Source organism: Carlito syrichta, unplaced genomic scaffold (genome assembly GCF_000164805.1).
Source record: "Carlito syrichta isolate Samal-C Ts95f unplaced genomic scaffold, Tarsius_syrichta-2.0.1 Scaffold305137, whole genome shotgun sequence".
Classification (NCBI taxonomy): domain Eukaryota; kingdom Metazoa; phylum Chordata; class Mammalia; order Primates; family Tarsiidae; genus Carlito; species Carlito syrichta.
The window spans coordinates 457913-480813 of NW_007249233.1; the positions used below are offsets into that span (position 1 = coordinate 457913).

The 22901-nt window shown below is 51.2% G+C and overlaps 1 protein-coding gene across 1 annotated transcript; it reads right to left on the reverse strand.

Moving 5' to 3' along the window:
* Window positions 1-318: 318 nt before the first annotated feature.
* SLC2A10 (solute carrier family 2 member 10) lies at window positions 319-11714 on the reverse strand. Its single transcript, XM_021713990.1, has 5 exons — window positions 11696-11714; window positions 7276-8559; window positions 6086-6208; window positions 4389-4521; window positions 319-517 (listed from the first exon to the last, which is right to left on the reverse strand). The coding sequence occupies exons 1-5, from the start codon at window positions 11712-11714 to the stop codon at window positions 439-441; spliced, it is 1638 nt and encodes a 545-aa protein (XP_021569665.1). The 3' UTR covers window positions 319-438.
* Between the last annotated feature and the right edge of the window lie 11187 nt (window positions 11715-22901).

A 22901-nucleotide genomic window follows, 5' to 3' on the forward strand; every position in this document is an offset into this window, starting at 1 on the left:
CCAACTCAAAAAAAAAAAAAAAAGCCCAGACAGGTGAAAAAAACAGAGTAGGAAATGCAATAACCTCAGCCAGATTTCGAGGTGACACCAGGAGAGACTTCCTGCCGGGATTAGTACCCTAAAGAGTCTTTGAGAAAGTCCATGTGCAACAGAGACTCCAGAAGATATTCTCACCATAAATGCTACAGAGATGTGCAAAGCCAATAGGAGAAACTGATCCAAGAAGATAGGTCTTCAGGAACCTGCAGAGCCTGAGACTCAAATGGAAGAGTTTAGGGTTCTCAGACTTTCGTCCCTCCTGCCCCAGGAAAAAGCCTTCCTTTGGGGCAGGAGTCGCTCCTGAAGAACTCCTGGAATGTGTGCTCCCAGGCCTAGGACACAGGACACTTGAGGTGGTCTGCTAAAACCATGGTTCCAGTGTCCCAGCAGACGGACCCCTCAGGGTGCCGTGGAGACTTCGAGGCGGCGGTACTGGATGCCAGCGGGGTTCTGCCTGTAGCCAAAGCTCAGGGCGAACCTGTCAAACAGAGAACAGGCGGGATCAGAGGGTGGCAAGGACTGGGGCCTTCCCTGGGGAGACGGCAGCAGAACGGGGCCCTCCCCAGCCCACCTGCACACCCTGACCCCTCCTGCCACAGTATGCACTTCCAGCTTCTCTTTCACCAGGACTCCCTAGCTGCTCCCTCCTGATCTCCCTGGGTCTACCCCAGCTCCTGACAGTCCATGTCCCCATTACAGTCACAGTGGATGGAACAGATCCAGTCATTGTCCTGCTTAGGAGACTCCTATCATGTTCAGTCTAACATCCAAGTCCCTCACCACAGCCGGCCTCTCCAACATCCCATTTGTCCATCATGCCCTGGCCACACTGGCCTCCTGTTTCTCCCTTCAAGACGCCTAACTTGTTTCCACCCCAGGGGCTTTGCTCTTGCTGTTCCTTCCTCCTAGGACATTTCTTCCAGCTCCTGAAGCAGTTGGCTTTCTCTCTTCATCCAGGCTTTCCTTGGGCATCCTTTCATCCGTTCAACAGAGACACATTTAATGATAGCCTGTGGCGTGTTGGGCACTATTCTGGGCCCTGGGAACAGAGCATAAGTGAAACCAATACGCAAAAGCATCACTACACTCATGGAAAATTCATGATACACTTGTGACACGAATGCACCCATAATGACTTGTAGCCTAGCCAAAGATACTGAATCACTCCCCAGATCCACTGTTCAGTCTCTGGTAAGTTCCCCTGCCTCGTTTTCTTCATGGTATAAATACCATTCTTAAATGATCTTATTTGTGCATTTACATATTTTGTAGCGCATCTTCCTTCCATTAAAATGTAACTTTCTCCTCTCTAGACACAGGACCTTTCTAAGTCACGGGATGAAAATATCTGCTTATGGTTGAATGAATGGATTCCTGAGGAATTGGGATAAAACAGGAATTTTTGAAAGGTCTTCTTTTTGTGATGATGCCACCTGAAGGGATGGGAGGGGTCTCTTTTGAACCCATGCCTGGTAAGAAACCAAAAAGAACAACCTCGTGGCAACCAACGACCACTGACTGTAAAAGGGTTTGAGCCCCTCGAGTTGCTAACGCCTTCCTAAGAAGGTAGAGGCACGGGACCTGTCAGATATAGGTACCGTTTCCAGCAAGCACCCCTGATGATGAGGCCGTGAATAGGGGTAAGGCACATGGCAGTGGACGATGGCTTTATCCAGGATGATGGCTCTAGCCAGAATCACTTCTCCCATTCCTGGGGGAACTGTGGCTCCTCTGTTGCAAGGGGCTTGCTAGGACCGTCATCAAGGAGTCCTGTCCTATCCCGGCTGAGCTGTGCATTTGGGGGCGGGCACACAAACCAGGTCTGACCAATCAGACTTTCTCCTGAGACCATGATTTCTATGTGGAGTGAACACAGTTGATGCTGAAAGACTTTATGCTGTCAAAATCCCTGTAGCCACCTGTGTTCCCTGAGGTCAAGTTTCTTTCTCTGTGGCCTGATATCAGGAGTCCCCTGAACTACAGGGTCTGGGGTAATGAAACACAGACCTGCCTCCTGACTCTACTGAAGCCTCTGACTTCCTGTTTTCTCCAGGCTCCTGGCAGACCCAGCCTCCTGTCCCCAAGGGCTGGCCTGGGCTCCCCGGTGTGACCCTGAGCCCTCAGGTCCAGCCTGATACACCCCCCCCCAACCAGCTGCCAAAGTTGACTTTCACCTGTCTCTCTATCTCTTTTGCTGCTTGTCTCAGAGGATGGGTCTGGAATCTTCTCCCAAGAAAACCAGAATGCCAGAGATTCCAGGCCACGGCCCAGTAGCAGAAATCTCGATTTTTTAACATGGCTGCCCAGATTAAAGACCACACCTCTCCTCCTCCCCTCATGCATGTGTAGTAAAGCTCTGTCCAAAGAGACGTGGGTGGAAGTAACCTTGAGAATCATGTCTTCCTCCTCCCCTCCTCCGATTCTTGCAGGAATTGGGGTGTTGCACCGTCTTGGGTCGTGTAGAAACGGGAATATGGAAGAGATGGAAGAGCGGCAAGACAGACAGAGCCCTGCATGACCTTGAGGGGCACAGCTGCCACCCAACCCTGGACCCCCTGCATCCTCCTACATTCAGACTATTCCACACTGCCAAATCTGTCACCTACTCATACAGCTGGGTGTGAGGGATCTGCAGAAGGCATCATCCAACAAACTGGGAGTGTGCAGCTGGAGGAGACACTCTAGGGTGAGGTGGACCAGAGACTTGTGCATCAGAGTAGTCCTGCATGGCTTTAGCGGGGTAGGGTTTGGCAAGCAGCTGCAGGGAGGCTCCGTCCAACTCAATATTAGAATGACTTGTAACAATATTTTAGGGCCTCCCAGAAATAGATTGGGCCATCAGGAGCTGGTGCCTACCCCTTTACCACAAGGGTATCTGGGAACGCTTGCCAAGGAAGCTTGGGAGGGCAGCCCTTGGGGTCCCTACCGAAGCTCCTGTTCCAGCCTTTTTTTTTTTTTGAGTTGGAGTCCCACTCTGTCACCGAGACTGGAGTGCAGTGGCCACTCCCGGCCACCGCAGCCTCGACCCGCTGGGTTCCGGCGATCCTCCCGCCTCAGCCTTCCTAGTAGCTGGAACTACAGGCGCGTACTACCACGCCCGGCTCATTTTTATATTTATTGTAGAGATGAGGTCTCGCCAAGCTGCCCAGGTGGGTCTTGAACCTACAGGCTCAGGCAACCCACTCACCTCAGCCTCCCAAAGCATGGGATTACAGGCTGAGCCACCGAGCCCGGCTTGTTCCAGACTTCTTTTACCGGGACAACCTGAGGTACCATGATGCTGAGAGTCTGAACTCCTGCAATGGCCTGAAGACCTGAGGTGACCGCGCTCCCACCCATTGGGCGGATCTGATTCTCTTCCCCTGCCTGCCACTCAGTTCAAGTCACACCGGCTCCCTCATTGTTCCCTGCATATGCCAGATATGCTCCCACCTCACGACCTTTGCACATGCTGCTCCCTCTCCCTGGAAGGTTCCTTCCCTCATCATTACATGGCTGCCTCCTCCTCTTCCTCACTAATTTAAGTTGCATCTCCTCGGGAGGGCTTCCCTCTCACCACCCACTCTATTTCAACCACAACTGCTTTCTCCTCTGCCCCTTCTCTGCCCACCTGGCCTGCTCAACATATCTTGCTTGGTTTCATTTTCTTCTAATTACACATCACCAACAAAAACGGTCTTGTGTATGCATTTGTTGGCTGAGTAATTTCCTGCCACCCTCTCCCCTCAGATGGAAGCTTCCTGAGGACAAGGACTGTGTCATTCTGAATCTCAGTCACGTGTTCCCAAGGCCCTAAACACTGCCTAGCATGTCGTAAGGCTTAACAAATATCCACTGAATAAATGCATTAAGCCCACAAGTGTTCTATGTACTTTTTTTGTTTTTCAGATAGACTTGCTCTGTTGCCCAGGCTGTTCTTGAACTCCTGGCCTCAAGTGATCCTCCCACGTCAGTCTCCCAAATTGCTGGGATTGCAGGTGTGAGCCCCTACACCTGGCTTATGTGCAATTCTTAAAGGCCACAGTTATCATGTTTTGTTTTCCCATGACTCCATGATGCTAAGAGTCTGTGGTTCTGAGACCCCACTATTCCAACCTCCTGTGATTTCATAATTAAGTGGTTTTTAAACCCCTGTGAGCTGGGTCTTAAAGTCTAATGAAAAGCTGCTGTAGGAAGACACAAAACAACTCAAGAAAAACAGCTCGTGTACAGCGACAGGACAAGACTCAGCCCAGGCAGACAGAGGATGAGAGGAAGACATTCTCTTAAAGGGAAGACCAGAATCCTGAAGCGACATGTGCGGGGTTTGAGCTGGCTCTTCCCCGGCAACTGCCCTGTCTGCCTCATACCGTCTCTTCTGGAACTGTTGGTCTATCTCTGCCAACGATTGGCCTTTTGTTTCAGGAACGAATACACAGATGAAGCCCAGGCCAAGGACAGCAGTCAGTCCGTAGAGCAGGAAGGTCCAGGACAAGCCAACGGCTCCTGGGAACAGGAGGGCGGGAGTGTGGGTCCAGGAGCCAAGCCCTCTGGCTCCGCAGCCTGGGCTGACTGGTGGGTTCTAGGTCGAGCATTGATCACTGGTTCACTCAAAGCGAATGTTCCAGAGGGTGGATTTGCTGAACGACCAATGAGCTGTCAGATAAGTACGTTAAAGCGGGACTCTCACTGGTTGTCCCAAAGGCAGGGAAAGAGCCAGGCACTAGTCCACACATGCAGAGACAATGACAACTTGTATTTACAGGAAAGGCCTCTCACCCACACCTAAAATGCTATCCAAGGGAGTACACTGGGAACTGGAAGGCCTGACCTGGGGGAGATGGCGCCCTATGCGGCTGCCAAATAGCTGCACGGACACAGCCCGGGCAACGCTGCTTCAAAGTATCCTCAGAAATCCCTTGAATTGGTCATTGAGGGAACTGATCGTTCAGGGAGTTGAGTTTCCGCCAGTGTAGCCTGTGCCTTCCTGACTTGGGCAAGAGGACAGAAGTCACAGTTCAGTCCCAGGTGGGGTGGGGTGGGGGGACTCAGCACCCCAGCCCCTCCCTCATCCTGGAGCCGCAGGTGAGGGCCAGGGTCTCAGGGCCAACAGCCAGGAGGGAGCTGACCCCGAGTCCTCTGAAGTCAGTCAGCCCAAGATAGAAAAGAAAGAGGCTTTGGAGGAAGGGTCTTTGTTGAGACTGAAGCACAAACTATGTTGTGGATGCCATTCTCACCTCTAACAGCCATGGCCACACCTCCTCCAGGCAGCCTCCCCTGACCAGAGAGACCTAGTCCCCAGCAGGGGGAGCACTGGGCTGGGAGTCAAGAGGGCTTGTTCTGGTCTTCTGACTACCTGGCTGGACTTGGGAAGAATGTATTTTTCCCATCTCTGAAATGGGATGATAACGATATGACACAATTCTAATCAACTCGTTTCTTCGTCCTCTCCCCCGTTCCCCTCTCTCACTCACTCATTCATTCCACAGGCAGCAAAGAATTCCCTGTGCGTGGATTCCCTAAGACTGGAAACAGCCCTGGCTGGGGGACTTCCTACCAGCATTCCCCACAGCCCCCCTTAGTTGGTTGTGCCTTTATGGAGGAACCTCTGGGTTACAGGGAACAGGAGGTGTCAGAACCCTACAGACATTGCCTTGGGGCCCGTAGTGAGGAGCCCTGTCCCTCTGGACCCAGATGAGTAAGGCCTCTGGAAGACCAGGGGCCCTGGCCACCAGCATCTCTGTACCTCGGGGGGCCTCTCCCCGGGGTTCTGGGCTTGTGTAATTTCCGCCCCATCCCACCATCCCGCAGACTGGGTTTGGATGCTGGGGAGGAAGAGAGGATGTCACCCAAGCCTCAGTGCTGAGTACAGACCACAGGCCCCGAGCTGGCTGGGGAATTTTACAGCGTGTCAGGGTTCTGGGTGTCATCTTGGGTACTTCTATGGGGTTTCTGCACAGAATAACCGTTCGGCTGCTACACATGGGGGAAATTCAAAAAACCCGTGGCTTCCAAGTTGGGCAGGTGGGCCACAAAAAAGAGGATAAACGTGTCTGGGGGGACTTACTGATGAGATCGAGGAAGGAGAGGCTGATGAAGAGGTTGGCTGCCCAGTTGAAGCTGCTGCAGAAGGCGAAGGCCCTCCCTCGGACCTCCGTGGGGTAGATCTCGCTTAGGACGAGCCAGGTCACTAGGAGAGAGAGCAGGAGGGCCCCTGGGCTGAGGCAGCCTTGGGACCTGGGGCCGCTGGGTCGAGGAGGCAGCTCCTGACAATGGGACTTATGCAGCGTGTCAGGCTCCAGCCACCAAATTCTCCAACCATGTCCCCCACCCCACTGTAAGGATCCTTGTAGGAGCCTGGGCAACATAGCGAGACCTCATCTCTACAAAAAAATCAGCCAGGTGTGGTGGTGCATGCCTGTAATCTCAGCTACTCAGGAGGCGGAAGCTGGAGGATTGCTTAAGTCCAGGAGGTCAAGGCTGGGGGGCGCTGTGATGGTTCAACTGTACTCCAGCCTGGATGACAGGGACCCTAACTCAGAAGAAGAAAAAAAAAGGATCCCTGAAGGGTCTGGGCATACTCAAGACTGGGGGATTTCCTGGGACATGAGACTGTGCTGAGACCCGGAAGTCCTGTCCCAGGCAATCTGGGGTGAGTGTGTTTCACTCTATCATTAAATTCCTTTCCTAGCCGGGTTCGGTGGCTCAGCCTGTAATCCCGCGTTTTAGGAGGCTGAGGTGAGTGGATTGTCTGAGCCTGTGGGTTCGAGACCTGCCTGGGCAACTTGGTGAGATCTCATCTCTACAATAAATCAATCAAAAATTAGCCAGGCGTGGTAGCGTGCGCCTGTAGTTCCAGTTCCTTGGAAGGCTGAGGCGGAAGGATCGCCGGAGCCCAGCAGGTCGAGGCTGCAGTGGCCGGGAGCGGCCACTGCACTCCAGTCTGGGCAACAGAGTGAGACTACAACTCAAAAAAAAAAAATTCCTCTCATGTAGACCCCTGTGACTGAGTTATCCTGGGACAGATCCAGGTTTCACAAGGCCCGAAGCTAACAATTCTTTTTAAGAATAAAATTATAAACATAAAATTAGGACCTAGCCCTGGAAGCATCACCTGCAAGAAGAAAGTGAGGAGCCGTGAAGTTCATGGTCACTTCACCTCCAGTGCCCCTCTGAGACACTGCTGGATACACCCCCAAACTTTCCACTAAGAGGGGCAGAAGTTTCCAGAGTAGCCTGTGAGAAAACTCCGCTTACCTGGTCCAAATCCAAAGGAGAAGGCACTCACAAAGACCATCAGGCAGACAAGCGCAGTCCAGCGTAGCAGTGTGTGCTCAGGGCCAGGGCTGGGAGGTGCCGGAAAGGGAGGGCTCAGGGCTGGCAGGGTAGGGGCTGTGGGTGCTGCAGTTCTGGGATGCGGCTTGGTTTTCTTAGCAGCTGGCAAGACTGGCTCCCTCTGGTGCTCATGGGTTCTCGGCCCTGGAGGTGGAGATGAGCCCCTTGGCAGGCCAGAGCTTCCAGGGAGGCCTGTCTGCCCCGTGGCATTGGGCACGGCTAGGCAGCTTGGGCCCGAGTCCATGGGCACGACAAAGCTGACCAGGCCTATGCCACTGACCGACAGGGCCATGAGGCCACAGCCAGCCAGCAGCAGGGCCCTGCGGCCCGCGCGGTCCACCAGCCCCATGGCGGTCAGGGTGGCTGCCACCTTCACCGCGCCAAGCCCCACGGAGGCCAGCACCGCCGAGGAGCCCCCGCGGAAGCCAACCGAGTGGAAGATGGTGGAGGCGTAGCACAGCACGTTGGGCTGCCCTGTCAGCTGCTGCAACAGCACCAGCCCCAGTCCCACCACGGTCCGGCCTCGCATGTTATCCCGTGCCCTGAAGAGGTCCAGAAAGGAGTACCGCGGCCTCCCCAGGCCCAGCTTGGGGGCCTCACCTCCCTGGAGTGGGATGAGGTCCTTCTGTGCCGCAGTCTCCTCTGCCCGTGGAGGGAGGAAAAGGAGGCTGAGGGACTGCAGGAGAGCAGGTGCGGCGGCCCAGCCAAACATGTGTCTCCATCCCTGGAGGGCACCGGCCAGCGCGTAGTTGAGGGCATAGGAGAGCAGGATGCCCACAGTGATGCCCACCTCGTAGAGGGACACCAGCACACCCCGCTGCCGGGGCCCCACCAGCTCTGACACGCAGATGCAGCAGGCCATGGAGGACAGGGAGATGGCAAAGCCCACTGCCCAGCGGCCCAGGATCAGCCAGGCCAGGGAGCCGGCCAAGCCCAGGCTCAGGCTGCCCGCCAGCAGCACCAGGTTGCTCCCGAGGATGGCCTGTTTCCTGCCGTAGCGGTCGATGAGGAAGCCCCCAACCAGGGAGGCGAGGAGGGCTCCCAGAAGCAGGCTGCCCACCAGGAGCTCCTGCTCCAGGCAGCTTAGTCCGAAGTCAAGCTGCAGCAGCAGCAGAGCACCTGATATGACTGCCAGTTCATAACCAAAGGTCAGGCCACCCAGCAAAGACACAGAGGCACACAGGAGCAGGACAGGTAGGGGGCGGCCTGAAAAACAAAAGGGCAGAGCTCAGCATCTGTCCACTTAATCTCTCCTCTGTCTGTCAACCCATCCAGCTAGCCATCTACTCATCTATTCAACCATCCACTCAACCATCATCTACCTTCCATCTACTCCATGCATCCTCCCATCTGCTCAATCATCCATTCAGCCATAATCGACCTATCTATTCATCTACTCATCTATTCAACCACCAAACCATCCACCTACAGATACATCTACGCCTCTGCTCATCTATTCAACCATCCATTCAACCATCACCTACCCTTCCATCCATCTACTCCATTCATCCACCCATCCACCCATCTACTCCATTTATTCAATCATCCATTTACTGTATCTAACTACCCATCCATCCTTCTACTCAACCACCCATTCAACCATCCATCTACCCATTCATCCAGCCATGTGCTCCATCCATCCAAATAGTCATCCATCTATACATCCATTTATCTACTTAATTCACCCAACCATCCATCAATTGATGGATCCATCTATCCACAAATCCGTCCACTCATCCACCCATCTCTGTATTCCATCCCTTTATTCATCCACCCATCTCTGTATTCCTTCCTTCCTTCCTTCCTTCCTTCCATCCATCCATCCATCCATCCATCCATCCATCCATCCATCCATCCCAATGTATTTATCCAGCACCTACAATGTGCCAGGCAGTGTTCTTGGAGTGGAAATACAATTTACAAGGACTTGGCATGCTAGTAGAAATAGGAAGATGACAAATAAGTTTAGGATTTCTAGTGGTGAAAGGTGTCATAAAAAATAAGGCAGGAAGCCAGGCTCGGTGGCTCAGCCTGCAATCCCGCGCCTTTGGGAGGCTGAGGTGAGTGGATTGCCTGAGCCCGTGGGTTCGAGACCCGCCTGGGCAGCGAGACCTCATCTCTACAATAAATCAAAAAACCAGCCGGGCGTGGTAGCGCATGCCTGTAATTCCGGCTACTTGGAAGGCTGAGGCGGAAGGATTGCTGGAGCCCAGTAGGTCGAGGCTGAGGTGGCCGGGAGTGGCCACTGCACTCCAGTCTGGGCGACCGAGTGAGACTCCAACTCAAAAATAAAATAAAATAAAATAAAAAATAAAGCAGGGAAAGGGAATGGGGAGTGATGGCGAAGTACTATTTTAAGGCCTCTCAGAAGAGGAAAAGTCTGAACAGAGAATCTGGATAAAGTGAAGGTGAGAATCATGGGAAAATCTTGGAGAGTAACATTCTAGGCAAAAGGAACTCCTAATACCAAGGCCCTGAGGCAGGACAGTTATTGGTATGTATGAACAACAACTCTGTTTATTAATAGCTAGTACTTACATGGTGCTTACTGAATGCCAGAACCTGTTTTAAGAGCTTTATGATGTATTTTCTCATTTAATTCTTACAACAACCCTATAACATTTATTAGCATCATCCTCCAAGGTACAGATAAGTTAAGAAACTATCTCACGGTCACACAGCAAGTAAGGGGCAGAGCTCATGTGGCTAGAGTGAGGGCTTTTAATCACGGTGCTAATCAGCAAGAAGGCAGAGAGGCTGGCGCCCAGCGGGTAAGCTGGATGGGAGATGGAGAGGGGGGCAGGAGAGGTGGGCGGGGCCAGACTGTGTGGGGCTTTCCAGGTCAGCGGACCATGATGCGTTTCATTCTCAGTGGACGGAAGCCTTCCATGGTTTCAGCTGGGAGTCAAGTGATCTATTTTTAATGTCTCTTTTTTTTCCTTCTGAGTCCCAAGAGGAAAAAAAGAGGTGATTTTTGGAGAGATTGCTCTTGCAGTTGTAAGATGCTAAGTGAGGTGGATGTGGAACCCAATGTCCATTCCCCCCTTCTTCTTTGGTATCAGGACTATATTCAGCTAAAAACCTGCATGTCCAGGCTGGGCGTGGTGGCTCATGTTTGTAATCCCAATGCTTTGGGAGGCTGAGGCAGGAGGGCTGTTTGAGCCCAGGAGTTTGAGACCAGCCTGGGCAACATAGTGAGACCTTGTCTCTACAAAAAATTAAAAAAAAATTAGCCGGCGTGATGGTGTGTGTCTGTAATCTCAGCTACTCAGGAGGTGAAGCAGAAGGATTGCCTGAGCCCAGCAAGCTGAGGTGATAGTGAGCTGTGATTGTGCCACTACACTCCAGCCTGGGCAACAGAGTGAGACCCCAACTCAAAAACAAAACAAAACAAAAGACTGTATTTCCCAGCTTTCTTGCAGCTACAGGTGGCTAATAAGACAGAAGAAGGAATTTTTCAGTGGGACTTTGAGAAAAGCTCTCCAAGAAGAGGATGTAGAGGCAGACAGCTGGCTAGTATCTTTTTTGCTCTTCCTTCTTGCTCCCTTACTTCTTGTCTGAATGCCAATGTGATGGTTGGAGCTCCAGTAGCCATATTGGAACATAGTGGGGGGTGACTGACCACAAGGTTGCAAGCCACACACGAATGGAACAGAAGTATAGGAGGAGGGTGGGTCCCCGAGTGACAGTAAGTCTGCTATATCAACAATGGATTGTCAATCTCCAGACACTTTTATGTGACAAGAAAAAAAATTCCAACAATTTCTAACTTAGTGAAACTATGCTATTTTCAGTTTCTATTTCTAGCAGTGAAGTCATAGCCCAAGAGAGAACCCAGGTTAGAAGGCTAGTACAAGGGTCCAGATGAGACTGGGTGGTGACAGACTGAAGAGGAAATGGTACACAACAGGGAGCCACCAGCTATCAGAAATGAGCACAATGGGCAGCCCGTAAGACAACAGGGAATGGTGGGGACTGTGGCAAATGGGAGAGCTCATGTCTCATCTAAAGTCACAATGCAGCTCCAGCTATCTCTGGCAAATTATGAGAAGGGTAACTGCCATTTCATGAATGCTCCGTCTGTGCCAGGCATAACGTAAGGCCTTTAAATGCATATTTTCATGTAATCCTCACAAACACTGTAGGAAAACAGCTTGTTGCATGGCAAAAGTGATGCCATCTTGAAGCCAAACCGCCATAATGACTGGTGTTCGACTCCCACATATCGGAGCATTCTGCAGTAAGGTCTTTAAACAATACCCGTCATGTAGATAACCCCTCATAAAGATGCTTATCCAACCTCCCCAGTGGTTATGAGTCTAAATGGTTCTTAAAAGCTTACCGGTGTGGACTTGGTCCATGTTAGCTATGCTGTGTAGTCTTACGTATACATGTCCTGTTTTTAAAATATAAATTTATTGTTAAATTAAAATGTGTATACTTACATTTCAGAAAGAAAAAAAAAAAGTCTGAAAACATGACCAGTTACACGTTTTATCCTAAAGCTTACTACAAAAAGAGTACTTTCTAGGCTGAGTGCAGTGGCTCATTTCTGTAATCCTAGCACTTTGGGAGGCGGAGGTGGGAAGATTGCTTGAGGCCAGGAGTTTGAGACCAGGCTGGGCAACACAGTAAGGCTCCATCTCTACAAAAAAAAAGTGAAAAAGGAATATGTTCTAGAGGATTGAAACATTGCTTCTGTTTGTGTGTATTAAGTGTTTCCTTCATAGAAACGGAATGTGTTGCCTCTTTCTTTGGCTTCTCAGGATCCTCAGTTTTGGGGGCTAGGTTTCCACAGACCTGCTTGCCTCGGAACAACCTTATGAGGTGGGTATTATGAGTATCTCCACTTGACAGATAAGAACATGGGAAACCAGAATAGGCAAGAGCTGCCCGATCTGATTTTGTGTTTTTTTTAAAAAAAACAAAAAAACAGAAGCCATAAATCCAAATTTCTAGAAACTATCTTCTTATTTTTAAACGCTGTTCCAAGAATATATTAAAGTGCTGTTTGAGTCAGACAAAACACATCTCAGGATGCAGCCACAGGCTCCAGTGTTCAAATACTTCCATATGGAAACAAATCTTCAAGGAATAGAGGGCTCTGGGTATACTGAATGTGTGCTACTTTTTCTGTCTACTAATCTTTTCCTTTAGAAGAGTCCTTTCCCCGCTGGTGGGGCGGCCTGTGGCATGTCCCCTCCACTCACATTTAGGAATGGGCAAGTGACACAGTCTGGGTCTTCCAAGGAATTGCTATGTGGATAACGCGGGGGGTGGGGTGGGGAGGACTCTAAGTTTGAGAGTCTCATGTTACAGAAACAAAGTGGCCACTGACGATGCTGTGCATAAGGCCTTTATGAGAATGAAACCAACACAGACGAAAACAGAGCGAGAGCTAATACTAAGAAACGCGTGAGGCCTCCAGATCCAGCAGCACCTGATGTTTGTGTGGCTCACTGGACTCTCCAGGTACATAAGCCAACAAATACTCTTTGCCCTTCTGCCAAGTGGTGTTGGTTTATGTAAATTATGATTTAAAAGCTCCCCATTAAACTACTCAGCTACAGAGATTCCAGATTCATGGAATGAACCTGTAACCTCTCCATCCTGACTGAGGGAACTCTTGGGATGCATGCTTGCTTACTCTGGGTGGGAAAGGAACCTGAATTTTTTTGTTGGTTGAGGAACTTGCAAGGCTCTCCAGTCATGGCTATGCACATGGTAGTGAGGAAAGGGCAGTGCTTAGATATTGCGACGATAAGATTCTGTTATGTTTTGGCAACTAACTTGGGCGACCCTGGACCAGTCTCTTTCCCTTCCTGGGCCGGGCGAGCTAGTCTCAAAAGATGGCTCCCAAAGACTCATGCCTCCTGGTGTTTGTACCCGTATGTGGTCTCCTCTCACACTGAATCTGGGTCGCTCTGTGACTAGTTTGAACCACCAGTATATGGCTGAAGTGACACTACGCCAGTATTGAGCCTAAGTCTTGAGCAATTCCAATTTTTGTGTTTGTTGGAAGCCGTAAGCCACGCTGTAAAAAGTCTCATTCACAAGCCAAATGGAGAAACCATGTGGGGAGAGCCTTAAGAACAAAGACGACTGGGCTGGGCTCAGTGGCTCAGCCTATAATCCCAGCGCTTTGGGAGGCCGAGGTGAGTGGATTGCCTGAGCCCGTGAGTTCAAGACCCACCTGGGCAACTTGGTGAGACCTCATCTCTACAATAAATCAAAAATTAGCCGGGCATGGTAGTGCGCGCCTGTAGTTCCAGTTACTCAGAAGGCTGAGGCGGAAGGATCGCTGGAGCCCAGCAGGTCGAGGCTGCGGTGGCTGGAAGTGGCCACTGCACTCCAGTCTGGGTGACAGAGTGAGACTCCAACTCAAAAAAAAAACAAAAACAAAAAACAAAGACGATGAGAGCCCAGCCATTCCAGCATCCTTTGCGGGCCTCCAAATGACTCCAGCTGCAGCTGCCATCTGTTACCTGAAAGGGTAACAGCAGAAGAGCCACCCAGCTGAGTCCATTCAACACAGAGGACTACTGTGTGCAATAAAATGGTTACCATTAGAAGCCACTATGTTTTGGGGTGTTTTGTTACATAATAGATGACTGAAATATGAGTCTTTCTCTGCCCATCCATAAAATGAAGAAATGTTACCAGATCAATCTCTTCTCAAGAGTTCAAGAAATGTGGATAAATGATCTGTTTCAACATATATTTTTTAAAAAATACAAATAAGTAAGGTAACTATTCAAACATTTTTTTGCTTTAAGGTGGAACAGAGACTTCTGAGGGGATGATAAGTGGGCACACTGGTCAGTCAATGGAAACCAGGAGAGCCTGCCATGACCCAGCCACCTCATCACTTAGGAAACACTGAGCTGCACAACGATTCTGATGCCTGCATCTTAAATTGTGGGGCTTTTAGTCCTGGCTTAATTTAATTTATATCTAAATGGATCATTAGCCAAAGATGAAAAATGAAAAGGATAATAAATGAGGTGGTCAGAAATAATAATATTTCTGTAAAATCCTTCCTAAGTCCAAAACGTAGGTGCTTCCATTCTCCCATTTTATGGATAAACAAACTAATGGAGAAGTGAGAAAGTTCTTGGCTGAATGTGAGAGGGTTTGCTTTGTCTTGGTGGATTTGTTTTCTTGTCATTTGCTGCCTTTTCCTCTCAGCCCCGATGATTCCAGTTCTCTGAGGGCTCTGTTGTTAAGAATATTCCTCAGACGCTGGGCTCGGTGGCTCAGCCTGCAATCCCGCACCTTTGGGAGGCTGAGGTGAGTGGATTGCCTGAGCCCACGGGTTCGAGACCCGCCTGGGCGGCGAGACCTCATCTCTACAATAAATAAAAAATCAGCTGGGCATGGTAGCACGCGCCTGTAATTCTGGCTACTCGGAAGGCTGAGGCGGAAGGATCGCCGGAGCCCCAGCGGGTCAAGGCTGTGGTGGCCGGGAGCGAAAAAAAAAAAAAAAGAATATTCCTCAGGTTCTCTGTCGTGTGTTTGTGCATGCCTCATCTCATTCTCTGCCCCTCTCAGCTGCCCTTGAATCAAGCGACGTTTGGTCTGTCAGACTCAGTTTGCTCCTGTGTAAAATGGGGACAATAATATCCCCATTCTGAGGATAATGAAATGAAACAACGGACACTGTTACTACAAGTTGTTACATGACTTGCTGTGTTGGCAGCTTAGCACAGTGGAACACAATGAGGCCTTAGACGGAAAAGGCCCCGAGTTCCAGCCTCAGCACCACCACTTGCTCCGTGCAGCCTTAGGCTCCTGGAAGAGTTTGGTGGAGAAAGGCAACTTGTGCCCGAGGTCTCACGATTCCCTTCATCCTCTGGTCCTCCTGCCCATTGCCAGGCTGGGAGAAGAAAATGCAAGCTTCGTGTGGTCCCTGCTTCCCCCAAAACGCGTCCCAGCAACTGCTGTGCTCAAAGGACAGAGGATAAAGGAGCTGACTTCACTTCACTCTCTGCTATAGGCCTGGGGCAAAGAAGACTTGCCCGACAGCAAGGCTGAGTCTGTTTGTCCCTGACACTGCAAGCAAGCTTTTTCTAGCCATGCATTTTCCACCCAGAGAGGTAAAAACCTGCAAAACAACAGCATCGACAACCCACACACCCCAACTATACACGGAGAAATTTAAAATGCACATCTAAATTACTTGGCATAAAGAAGGAGCAAAATGGAAATAACCACCTATTGAATGAAAACAAAAGTAATAAAAAAAATAAAAATAATTGCAAATAACTGAAGATAAAAATAATTGAGAATCAAAGTAAAAATAACTGAATGGGGGTAAGAAGCCCAAATAACAAAAACTATGGGATGTGGTCAATGAGGTAATCAGGTGAAAATCACAACGTTTTATCAGAAACCCAAAAGAACCTGAAATAAATAGTTTAAACCTTCAAATGAAGAAGTTAGGACAATTACAACAAAATGAGCCCAAGGAGAAAGTGGAATTAATTAATATAAAAGCAGATGTTAATAAAATGAAAAACAGACTGGGCCGGGCTCGGTGGCTCAGCCTGTAATCCCATGCTTTTGGGAGGCTGAGGTGAGCGGATTGCCTGAGCCCGCAGGTTCAAGACCCGCCTGGGCAACTTGGCGAGACCTCATCTCTACAATAAATCAAAAAATTAGCCGGGCATGGTAGCACGTGCCTGTAGTTCCAGCTACTTGGAAGGCTGAGGTGGAAGGATCACCGGAGCCCAGCAGATGGAGGCTACAGTGGCCAGGAGTGGCCACTGCACTCGTCTGGGTGAGAGTGAGACTCTAACTCAAAAAAAAAAAACAGACTGGGCATGTTGGCTTATGCCTGTAACCCCAGCATGTTAGGAGGACGAAGTGGGTGAATGGCTCAAACCCAGGAGTTTAAGACTAGCCTGGGCAACATAGCAAGACCTCATTTCTACAAAAAAAAGAAAAGAAAAATTAGCTGGGTGTGGTGGAGTGCGCCTGTAGTCCCAGCTACTCAGGAGGCTGAGGAGGAAGGATCACCTGAGCCCAGGAGGTCGAGGCTGCAATGAGCCATGATCATAGCACTGAACTCCAGCCTGGGCAACAGAGCGAGAGACCCTGACTCAAAAAAAAAAAAGAAAAAGAAAGAAATGAAAAAACAACAGCACCAGGATAGTTGATCACTAAAACTCGAGTTGGTTCTTTGGCATGGCTAAGAACACAGCACTTTGGTGAGCATGACCACGAAGAAGAGACAGAAATACAGACAACATCAGGAATGACAGGGCCATAAGTACAGACACAGGGGAAAGAGGAGAAACCATTTTCAACCGTTGAGGCACACACAGCAGCTGCAGTCAGACAAAGTCAGCCTTTCTGAAACGCACTCCCCAGAGGCACCCACATGTCGACATGCCTCCCTCCTAAGAGTCTGCATGTTCAAACCACTTTAACCCAACAGGTCAGGTCTGTGATCATCTGTGGCGCCTCTTGCGAAAGCAGCATTGAGCTGGAAGCTTTTAGTTCATCTGAGAATTTCTGCTTTACACAAGTGAACTTATTCACCTTTATAGCAATTACGGATGTGCCTGAATTTGCTTTGCCGTTTATTTTTGTCCCCTAGGTACTGTGCTAACAGGATATTGCGTTTTTCCCCTCATGTCTGCTTTTGATGGATCCACTCGGTATTTCGTGTTCCGTTTTTCCCCCAATGATTTGAGTGTTACTCTATGCTAGTTCCTTTCTTCATGGAGCAGCACTATTTCACAGAATTTTCTGCAACGACAGAGATGTCTGTATCTGTGCTGTCCGATACGGAAGTTCCTGGCCACATGTGGATACTGAGCACTTGAAATGTGGCTAATGTGATGGAAAAAGGGAATTTCCAATTTTATTTCATTTTAATTAATTTATATATAAAAACAGTCACACATGGCTAGTGGCTATCCCACTGGCAGTGCCGTTGTACAGATGGCTCTTAATTTTTAATTCACACACTTTTTTCTTTTGATGGGGTCTCATTCTATTGTCCAGGCTGGAGAGCAGTGGCACATTCACAGCTCACCGCAGCCTCAACTTCCTGGGTTCGGGTGATCCTTTCGCCTCAGCCTCCCAAGTAGCTGGGACTACAGGCTCACACTACCAGCCTGGCTAATTTTTCTATTTTTTTGTAGAGACAAGGTCTTGCTATGTTGCCCAGGCTGGTCTCAAAACTCCTAGATTCAAGCCATCCTCCCACCTCGGCCTCCTAAAGTGTTGGGATTACAGGCGTGAGCCACCGCACCTGGCCCACTCACTTAAATTTATATTTCTGGATGCATCTAGAATAATCCAGCAGCATCAATCTCACTCACCCCACCCTGGACCTGACAAGAATATTCATGCAGTAGCCAGCTCTCTGGAGTGTCTTCTCTGGGCCAGGCACAGCTTTGAGAACTTTAAGCCTAATAAGTCATTTAATTCTCACCCCAGTTGTATGAGGTAGGTGCCTGTGGTACTTACGAATGCAGACATGGAGCATCAGAGGGCTGTAGTGACTCGCCTAAGGTCACAAGTAATAAGCCGCTAAGGCTAGAGTCAGGCAGCCTGGCCCTACCATCCATACCCTTGACAGCCCAACATAAAACCTTGCATAGCAGTTCATTCTGCCCTCGTGTCTGCCTCTTCCCAGCAATGTGTGTGCAGAGGGTGGAGTTCTGAGGGTGGAGGACTCATTCCCCACCCCGCTCCCCTTTCTGCTCACCTCCCCACCCCCCCAAACCTCCCCTGGGGAAACAACCCCTACCCTTCCCTGGCTGGCCTGCCCTCCGGTATCTGACCACCAGCCAACATCCTGGAAGATCTTCCCCTCCCTCTGGCCCCCGCCTCGTTCCTGAGGCTCACTCCCAGAAAGGAAGGTCCTCCCAGGCCCTGTGGGGCAGTCAGGTGAACACATAGACTGTTTGCCAATCCCTGGGTTTCTCTTGGAGTGAAAGAGAAGCCAGTCCCAGGACTCAGAGCCAGTCCCAGGACTCAGAGGCCGCGCTGGAGGAGACATCAGCGTGGATCTGAACAGTAAAATTAAGTGAATTAAAATAGTAATAATAATAGCCTTCATGTATGAAATGCCCCCTCTGAACAGAGACTTTATCTCAGTTCATGCTCCTAACCATCCTCCCAGGTGGTGCCGCTTCAGTGAGCCCATTTCACAGATGTGGAAGTGAAGGACCCGACTCTTCTCACAGCGAGGAAGCAACAGGACCAGGGCACAAACACTGTCACTCCTTAAGGACTTTGCGCAGCCAGGCGTGGTGGCTCACGCCTGTAATCCCCACACTTTGGGAGGTGGGGAAAGAGGAATGTCTGAGCCCAGGGGTTCGAGAACAGCCTCTGCAACTTGGCGAGACCACATCTCTACCATAAACCAAAAAATGAGCCAAGCATGGTGGCATGCGCCTGTGGTTCCAGCTACTTGGAAGACTAAGGCGGAAGGATTGCCTGAGTCCAGCAAGTCAAGGTTACAGTGGCCATGAGCGTGCCACTGCACTCCAGCCTGGGCGACAGAGTGAGACTCTGACTCAAAAATAAAAAAGAACTGGCCAGGCATAGTGGTTCAAACCTGCAATCCCAGCACTTTGGGAGGCTGAGGCGAGAGGATTGCCTGAGTCCATAGGTTCGAGATCAGCCTGGGCAACTTGGCGAGAACTCACCTCTGCAATAAATTAAAAAATTAACCAGGTATGGTAGTGAGCGCCTGTAGTTCCGGCTACTTGGAAGGCTGAGGTGGAAGGCTCGCCTGAGCCCAGTGGGTAGATGCTGGGGTGGCCGTGAGCGTGCCACTGCACTCTGGCCTGGGTGACAGACTGAGACTCCAACTCAAAAAAAAAAAAAAGAACTTTGTGGCACTGACCTTCCAGGAAGAAAGGCTAGTCAAAGAGAGGTGGGGAGGGAGAAAGCAGGGGTGCGGGGGACAGAGGTGGGGGTAAGTGCTCAGGAAAATCCCAAGGGACAGAGCAGAGTGCAGCAGCACTGTCCTGGGGAGCCATGAAGAACCCCAAAGCGCTGGGGCCATTAGGGAGGCTAGAAAGGGGCACCCTTCCTTAAGCCTTCTGTGGCCCCATTCCTCCCCTGGGCACATCCAGTCTCTGCGGTGGGACAGCCAAGGCCACTCCCCGCCTCCCCTCAGGCAGAGCGTCCCACACACCTCGCCCACACTCTTGGCCCCAGCGCACGCTGTGCACTTTCCTGCTGCCCTGCCTCCTCACACGCCGGTCCCTCTGCCATCCTGCTCTTGTTCCCCAGAGAAAGCGTCCCCCTGTTCCCCTCCTCTCCCTCTGCAGTCCCAGATCCTACACCCCCCCACAAGGAGCCTCCAGCTATGCACCCCTGGGGTCTGGCCTCCGTTCCCTGCCCTTGCCCACCGTCTCATGGTCTGGTTTGGGTGGAGATGATCTGCTCCCACCTCCACCCCCAGTGCTCAGCCCCAGGGTTGTATCCGTGATCCAGATCTGACCCACGAGCAAGTTCCCAGGCAGAGGTGCATGCCAAGTGGCTGAATCTGGGTCAGTGAGAGTCGGCTGGGAGGTGTTTGCTGGTAGTTAACCTGCCTACAGCAACTGGGGCCATCTTTCCCAGAGAGGGATTACTGACAATACTGAGCACCTGGATCCAACTGCACCTGAAGCTAGACCTTTCAGTTGCCAATAAACAGTGAATTTTTCTTGCTTAGGCTAGCTTGAGGGAGTCTGTCACTGATTCCTGTACATCTTCCTCAACTCTCCAAGCCACGTTTTTCACTTCCAACCAACTCCGCCTGCTGCCTTCATTTTTCATCTCGCAAGCTCATTTACGTGTCTTCCTTAAAAAACTGAGCAAGGCCGGGATTGGAGACTTGCTCATCTTGTGCCTTCAGGGCCCATCCCTGCCCTGATGCCCAGGAAGAACTCAGTGAAGTTTCTGCCGAAGGTGTGCATGACAGTAGAGGGCCAGGGCTGTCGCATCTTGTGGCGTTTCTGGGGCTGTGTCAGATACCTCTAGACCCAAACTAATTCTACAGAGCAGCCAGTGGAAGTCTGTGAAAACCCAGGTCAGACCACGTCCCTCTTCCACTCAGAGCCCCCAAGGCTCCTGTCTCACTCTGAGAAAAGTCAAAGTCCTGACCATGGCCTTCAAGGCCCTGCGGGATCTGCCTCCCCTCACTGGCCTCCCTGCTCCTGTCACTCCAAGCATGCCCCAGCTCAGGGCCTGGGAAACCCTCTCCACACACGGCCCCTTCTCTCTGCCCTTCTGCCTCTTCCCACTCCCCTTCCGGTCTCTGCTCAAACATCCCCTTCTGGAGAGGACCTTCCTGGCCTCCTCCTGAAACTGCAACCTCACTGGGCTCGGTGGCTCAGCCTGTAATCCCGTGCTTTGGGAGGCCGAGGTGAGTGGACTGCCGTTCAAGACCCGCCTGGGCAACTTGGCGAGACCTCGTCTCTACAATAAATCAAAAATCAGCTGGGCGTGGTAGCGCGCGCCTGTAGTTCCAGCCACTTAGAAGGCTGAGGCAGAAGGATCGCCAGAGCCCTAGCAGGTCGAGGCTGTAGTGGCCGGGAGTGGCCACTGCACTCCAGTCTGGGCGACAGAGTGAGACTCCAACTCAAAAAAAAAAAAAAAAAAAGAAACTGCAACCTCCCCGTGACCTAGCCCCTCCAATTCTCTCCTTTCCTTGTTTTTCTCCAGGGTTCTCATCACCCTCCAAAATAACTAACCCGTAGTTTACGTATTTATTGGCCTCCCTGGCCAGAACAAGAAGGGTTTGTTCATTCTCAGCTATCTCCCTGATCCTGGCATAGAGTCAGCACTCAGGCAACACATGTGGAACAAATGAATGACTGAATGAATGAATGAACGAACAAATGAGCTCTGGGGACACAGGGAATCCAGAGAGAAAGGAACTTGGCTTGTGAGCCTCTGGGGAGGTCCAGGGCCCGGAAGATCCTGAAATCCACAGGCAGACCCCAATTCCTGCGCCCCACGGTGAAGCCAGCAGCCAGGGACTCGGGAGGACAGAGATGGGCCGTTATTTGTACCTGCCCCTACTCCCACCCAGCTAGGGCTCGGCCTGTAGTCGACACAGCTGAATTGATTTAGGAGGGCTAGGAGGGGCTGGAGCAAGGGGCCAGGGCCAAGCTGAGTGTTTGGGAGGAGGGACCTTGACCTCATCAGCCCTTGGTTGTCCTGCGGCTCTGAGGCCATGTGCCAGAGAGACTCTGGCAGCAAAGCAGGAGCTGGTCACCAGCTGTGCCACTTACTCTACCACGAAAGGCCGAGCAGTACTGTGGTTCGGAACGCAGACTGAGGCGGGCACCGTGGCTCACGCCTGCAATCCCAGTGCTTCGGAAGGCCAAGGCAGGAGCATCACTTAAGGCCAGGAGTTTGAGGCAGCTGCGAGCTTCGATTGCACCGCTGCCCTCCCTCCTAGGCAACAAAGTGAGATCTCTTAAAAAGGGGGGACGGGGCACAGACTGGAGACCGGAGCCAGAGTGCTGGGGTTCTATATCAGTTTCTCTTCTCCACAGCTGTGTGACCTTGGGGAGCTCACTTAATCTCTCTGAGCCTCCCCCTCTACAAATAGGATAATAATACCTACCTCATCTGCCTATCTACTTTAGGTCCACAGAAAACCCCAGAGTGAGCTTTGTTGTTATTTTTTTGAGTCAGAGTCTCACTCTGTCACCCAGAGTGCAGGGGCACACTCACAGCCACCGCAGCCTCAACCTGCTGGGCTCAGGTGATCCTTCCGCCTCAGCCTTCCAACTAAGTGGAGCCACAGGCACCGCCACTGTGCCTGGCTACTTTTTTGATTTACTGTAGAGACGTGGTCTTGCCAAGTTGCCCAGGCTGGCCTCCAACCCTTGGGCTTGGGCAATCCTCTTGCCTCCACCTCCCAAAGTGCTGGGATTACAGGTGTGAGCCACCACCCCCAGCTCCCAGAAAGAGCTTTCAAAAGATAATTCAGGTCATGCCCCCTAAAAACCCTTCTCCAGCTTCCATTTCGTTTGGGAAAAAAACCCAGACTCCTCACCATGGCCTACCAAACCCTGCACCCCTCTCTGACGTCCCTTCAACCTCCCCCCCTTACCCACCGTGCCCGGGCCACGCTGGCCTCGATCAAGCCAGCCCATTCCTGTCTCGGGGCCTTTGCACTGGCTGGTCCTGCCGCCTGGAAGTTCTTCCTCCAGAGCTTAGCAAGGCCCCCTTCTGAGGAAGGGTCTCAGCTCTCCCGCCCGACCCGGGAACACACCCTGCCCACCTTCCTAAGAAACCCACCTCCCCGGCCCTTCACACACCTCCACCTTACCGCTCTCCGAAACGATCTTATTCATAAACTTTTGGATCCAGCTCCACGAGGGAGGGTTATTGTCGATTTCGTTTCCTACCGAACCGCCAACCCCTAAACCAACGCCTGGCACACAGTAGGTGCTCACTAAAGGACCAAAGACTGCACGAGCCTTGGAGGCTTCTGAATCCAAAGAGGAAACAAATCTCCGTCCCGTGTGGCAACTCCGAAACTCCCTCCCTCCTCCCCGCCACCCCATCCTGGACGAGAG